Source organism: Phragmites australis, chromosome 22 (assembly GCF_958298935.1).
Source record: "Phragmites australis chromosome 22, lpPhrAust1.1, whole genome shotgun sequence".
Lineage (NCBI taxonomy): Eukaryota > Viridiplantae > Streptophyta > Magnoliopsida > Poales > Poaceae > Phragmites > Phragmites australis.
This window is the reverse complement of record NC_084942.1, coordinates 223,546-228,972: the sequence shown is the minus strand read 5'-3', so window position 1 is coordinate 228,972 and position 5,427 is coordinate 223,546. Positions and strand designations below refer to the sequence as shown.

Sequence of the window (5,427 nt, the reverse complement as noted above, 5' to 3'; positions counted from 1 at the left end):
TTGTAGCTTGATCTAGTTTCTTTAGGTTAGTTACCTAGTAGGTGATGTACACTAGGTTTGGCTAGCTCTAATAGATCAAAGGAAGAAACAAGGCATCAAGGAATAGAACCACAAGAAACGACAATTGACATGGATTGAATTGGACAAGTCCCCTATGGAAAATAGGTCATGGTATCATACGGTGAGGTCACCATATAATGCGGTGGGGCACTGTTAATGATCGGTAAAGTCAATTATATGAATACTTGTATAAAGTAGGGATACCTTGTTGGTCTCAACATATGTATCGAAGATAGAGATACGAGTTTTTATATAGGTTCAGACCTCCCTTAGAATAATAGTCTTATGTTCTATTTCACCTAGATTATTCTAAGGAAAAGACAATAATTACATTTGGGATGTGTCTAGATCTATTCCTAAAGCTCTCAATGAGTTCTCTCATGTTCTAGGTCTTGAAGCCCCTATCAGATGTATTTATTATAGTATGACACTGCTATGGATCTCAATGGGTGTCTCTAGTCCTATCCAACTAGGCTTGTTCTGTGTGATAATTTGACTTCTTGCAAGGAGATCAGATGCCAATCCCCCTTTGGTATAGTTTTTACCTAAAATTTTCTCCCGTGAGGTTTTTAATGAGGCAATACGTGCATCATAAAAACAATTTATATGTTTCTCCTTTTTTTCCCACTAGCTTTATGGATGAATCATATATGTCATGGTAATTCGTCCAAGGGGGAGTGTTGTAAAACCGCCCCCACAGGAGGGGAGGCTGGCTCGGCCAAGAAGGCCATCGACTGTACAACGCGCAGGGTGGGGCCCACCTAGGTGTACTACTACAGAAACTGCCATCGATACTGGTTTTTGAACTGGTGTTGTGCAATCGGTAGTGATAATCCGGGATTATCATTGCCAGTTCCATAACCGACAGTGATACCCTAGGATCACTGCCTTTTTGAGTCACGAATTGGCAATGTCTACTCCACTATCACTACTGGTTTGATCCATGAACCAACAATGATAGCCTATTTTCATTGCCTATTCATGACATTAACCGACAATGATAGTGGTGATATCACAGTCGATTCGTGGCTTAAACCGGCAGTAATAATTCTACACCAAAACAATATGTAGTTCATTATTCACATATCACGTATGGTTGGCATGCATTTCATCATTCAGATATGGTTTCATCATTTATTTATATAGAAATTGAAAAGTAAGTATTGATTAATATGTAAAATTACATATCTTAACATTGTTTAGGAGGACTCTGTCTTCGTTATCGCAGATCCTATAAAAATATTTTGGTGGCAAATGAGCCCTCTATAAAAATGAGTCCTATATAAAAATATTTTAGTGGAAAATCCTATGTATGGAAGATGAAATTTCACCAAGGCATAAGAAGAAGGAAGATGGTGTCAAACCTAATGCACCTTCATCTCCCCTGCCCGGGTGAAATCTACCATGATATGATCTCTCAACGGTGGTAGCCAAATCAACTTCAAATCATCATTAGTATGAAATTAGCAACACGTAAATTGTCACAATTACACACCTTATTGTTCCACACCTCATAGAATATAATAGAGATTTAATAAAAGATGTGGAATAATGCCAATCAAGCTACTATAAACCTCAACTATATAAGTGCGTAATCATCATAGGTCCATAAGAGCATATATCTTTGTTCTTCCTTATTTTGATAACGAGAGGTAGGTGAAGAAACGTGGTTTTATTTTCATCATCTAGTACTTCGTTCTTCCTTACTTAGATCTTTGTTCTTCTTGTCTTAAGTTATAGTTCTCTATTTAATGTTTGTGTCATTTTTTACAGGTCTATTCTTCTGTGTCATTTTGATTGCTAACTTTGCTAGAAGTAGGGTTAGGTCAGCTAGATGGTGGCTCATTACTTGGATCTTGTTCCAAGCCCTTAGGAATGATTGCTCATCATTTGGGGACACCAGATTCATCCAACCCGAAGCAGGTGGATGACCATTGCTACTGCTCTCTAGTACGCCCTAGGACATAACAACACCTCTAGGATTGTCTTGAATCCCAAAAACAACAATTGCTTTGTACTCTAGACCCGATGCCGAGATGCAAAGTATCCGCATCGTCATCTGTACATTGTTGTTGAAGATAGTGTCGTCTTCACCAATGTGTTCCACATCGACTTGTATGATGAGGTAGAAGATTCTACGTGCAGTTTAAACATCAAGACGGTTGTATAGATTAGGACTATTTTATATGTAGTTTGTTATTAATATTAAGTAATAGTTGTAATGAACTTATCTAGTATTATGGTTTGCATTTAATATTAAGTCTGACTACTAGTTACTCGTAATTTGTATCTCTGCTTGTTACAACTTGCTACATTTGCTATCCTTTAGTACCACATTGCCTATCGAGGAATGGCTTGCATGCTTTATAAACCTCAACTCTGACTTGTATAATTGAAGGGTTGCGTTAAGCTTACAGTGGTTGGGAACGTACTAGTGACTTTCTTGGCCCTGCAGCTCAAGCACCATTTTTTTAATTTATGTTGATAGTGTCACTGCCGGTTCTAGTTACCAACAAGCAGTGTGAGACTATTACTAATACCTCGGTTCTTGCACCTTGCACTTTGATACTATCATTGCCAGTTGGTTACTTGATCCGGCAAGCTCGGAGGAGGACAACACATCCTCTGAGGTGGTGGTGGAGGAGGATGCTGGTGCTGAGGGCTCCAACGTCTACGCATCTTCTGTTGCCACTAGATGTCCAAACGACCCCATCATAGCATCGACTAGGATGAGCTTGAGAAGGAGACGGACTCATTGTCATCGTCAGACGATGATGGCCCACCGTCGAAGAAGCGTAGTCTAGCATAGGGGGTAGGCTAGCTAGCTAGCAATAAGTGTTGATATTTTGCATTCTAGATGTTGGTTTTTGTGCCCAGAACTTCTTTTATAATTAATCAAGACCTTATATATTTTGTAATCAATTAGGACTTTACTTAGTGAAATCATATATATATTTCTTAGGACAATCAAGAACTTATTTAGTGAGCAATTATAATCATTTGTATCACTATCGGTTTGTGGTATGAGCCAACATTGATAAGTGGATCACTATCGGTTCCATTAGACTACTACAGAAATGATTTAGCGACATGTCCCTGTACAGACGATTTTACGGAGCTGCTGTGCAAAGATTACTACAAACGGCTCCAAACTAGAACCATTTGAGAAAATAATGAGAAGCATCCCCAAGATTGTGGGATGCTTTAGTATAGATGGCTCCAGCCTCGAGCCATCTATACACATAGAATAGTATTGATAGCTCCAGCCTCAAGCAGTTAATAAAAATGATTTATACAGATGGTTCAAAAACTATCTGTATAAATCTAATTTGTACGGATACTTTGATACAAACAGTTCAAGAAAGTATTCCGCACATATTTTTTGAACGGTTTGTACACATGTTTCTGTAGTAGTGATTGTCCGCCTACCTTAGTCATCTACGTTTATAAAAAGAAAAGGGCTGGGACAGTTAAACACATTAATTGAGCGTATTAAAATTCTGAGATGTTTACCAAATGTTGTATGCATCCGGACAATACAGTGACGGTATTACTGATGAGGTCCACTGAGAAGTGAAGTTCATGCGTTGCATCATCTCATCGTAGATATATATGTTATTGGAGAGTGGATGGAGGTGGGTCGTCACTGGCCGGAGGCAGAGGGGGAAGAGTTTGATGGTGAGTAGAGGCTGACGGAGGAGACGCCAAGGTAGGCGGCCAGCATCTCCTCGTCGCAGAGATGTTGATCCAGGTCGTCGATGCCGGTGGCCAGCGCCTCCTGCATTGCCGGCCACCACTCCTGCATGGTTGTGCCGCAGCTATCCTTAGGATAGCCATCATTGAAGGCAGATGGAGTTGGACGATCTGCATCGACATCAATCACCGGCGGCGACTCGGACTGATGTATTCCTGACGCTTGAACGACATGATCTGCCTCCGCCTCCGCCTCCGTGTAATCAGCACCGTTGCGCGCGAAGCGGCCTTTAACCCTGGGGCGACTGTCTGCAAGCGTCTTCCTGCAAGCATACTGCACGTACGTACGGCGTAGCAAGCATATACAGTATATTAGTAACAAGTTAAGGGTACATGCATGGATGCATACATAATAAATAGTGCATGAATTGATAGCAGATCGAGCAGAGGGACATATATGCATGCGTGATGGAGAGACGTCACGTACGGTGATCTTCTTTTGGAAGTTGCGGTGGTTGCGCTTGCTCCGGTACTTGTCGATGCGCTCCCGCCGCTCCTCCGCGCTGTACCTTCCCGGCTGTACTACCCTTAAGCTTTGCTCCTCCTCCGGCCTGAGGAGCTCTCCCGTGCTCAACGCACGGCGGGACGACGATAGGGGGACCTGCTGCTGAGGCTGCGACGGAGGAAGGAACGCTGCCCCGTTGGCAAGCAAGGCATCCGGTCGAGAGGCAACATCGCCATCGACCCCGTACCATGAAGGAGGATTGCCCCAGCCCCAGCCCCAGTGATACATTTCTATTTCTTCTATTTCTTTCTGGCAAGGAGTCGAGTGCCTCTTGATGTTTTATAGATCCACTTGCCACTACGACTTAGAAAACGTGTGACGTCCACGGTTAGCTAACAAAACGGAAGCATAAACGACGCATTGTATCCGCGCAGCAGCTTTAGTCAAGTTTTGGTGTGCACTATAACTATACAGTGCAAGCAGCATACATTTCTCCATGTTATGGAGGAATTGGCTAAATGCAGCAGGCACCAAAAAAGCACAATGCATGTGTTCTCCTACCTTTTCCACTGATACCACAACTGCATGCATAGCATAGCAAGGAGACATGACTAAGTTGGGGATATCTCCTACCTTCTCCACTGGTATCCTTAAACGATATGCCCTGTACCTTCTTTTTTTTTCAAGCACCCCTACAGACATGTATGCCCAACTTGCAATCACTACAGACCCTACCACCACTTGGTCCCTGAAGCATTCTGGAGGCTTTAACATACATGTCAATTATTTGCCTGATTCTAACCAAGGTTTCAACATTCCTGATCGTTTCTTAGTCACAACAATGGGATGCATGGCAAAGGTAAGCAACTCATGCAATTCATTTATATCCAAATTTGGGAAACCAAAGATGTGCAGGATCGAATGATGATCAAGATTAAACACAAGTCGAGAATCAAAGACCGTCATTGACAAGACTTTGTCCCTCCAAAGTCCACCGCACTAGCTCCTATGATTAGCTTCAGATGTGACATCTCCCAAGATTTTGGTGGGGAAGAATGATATGATACCCCCTTTGAACAGAACAATGCAGCCTATAAGATTGAGCCCCACAGGAATCTGTGTTGTTTCGAGCATCAATGGACACAAGTTTGCTGTTGTAGACCCAGGAC

General features: G+C 42.2%; 1 protein-coding gene across 1 annotated transcript; it reads right to left on the bottom strand.

Annotated features, from left to right (window-relative positions):
* Positions 1-3,488: 3,488 nt before the first annotated feature.
* Positions 3,489-4,550, bottom strand: LOC133904293 (zinc finger protein CONSTANS-like). The gene is made up of 2 exons (XM_062345759.1): positions 4,241-4,550; positions 3,489-4,087 (listed from the first exon to the last, which is right to left on the bottom strand). Exons 1-2 carry the CDS (start codon positions 4,544-4,546, stop codon positions 3,704-3,706), a joined length of 690 nt encoding a protein of 229 aa, XP_062201743.1. The 5' UTR covers positions 4,547-4,550; the 3' UTR covers positions 3,489-3,703.
* Between the last annotated feature and the right edge of the window lie 877 nt (positions 4,551-5,427).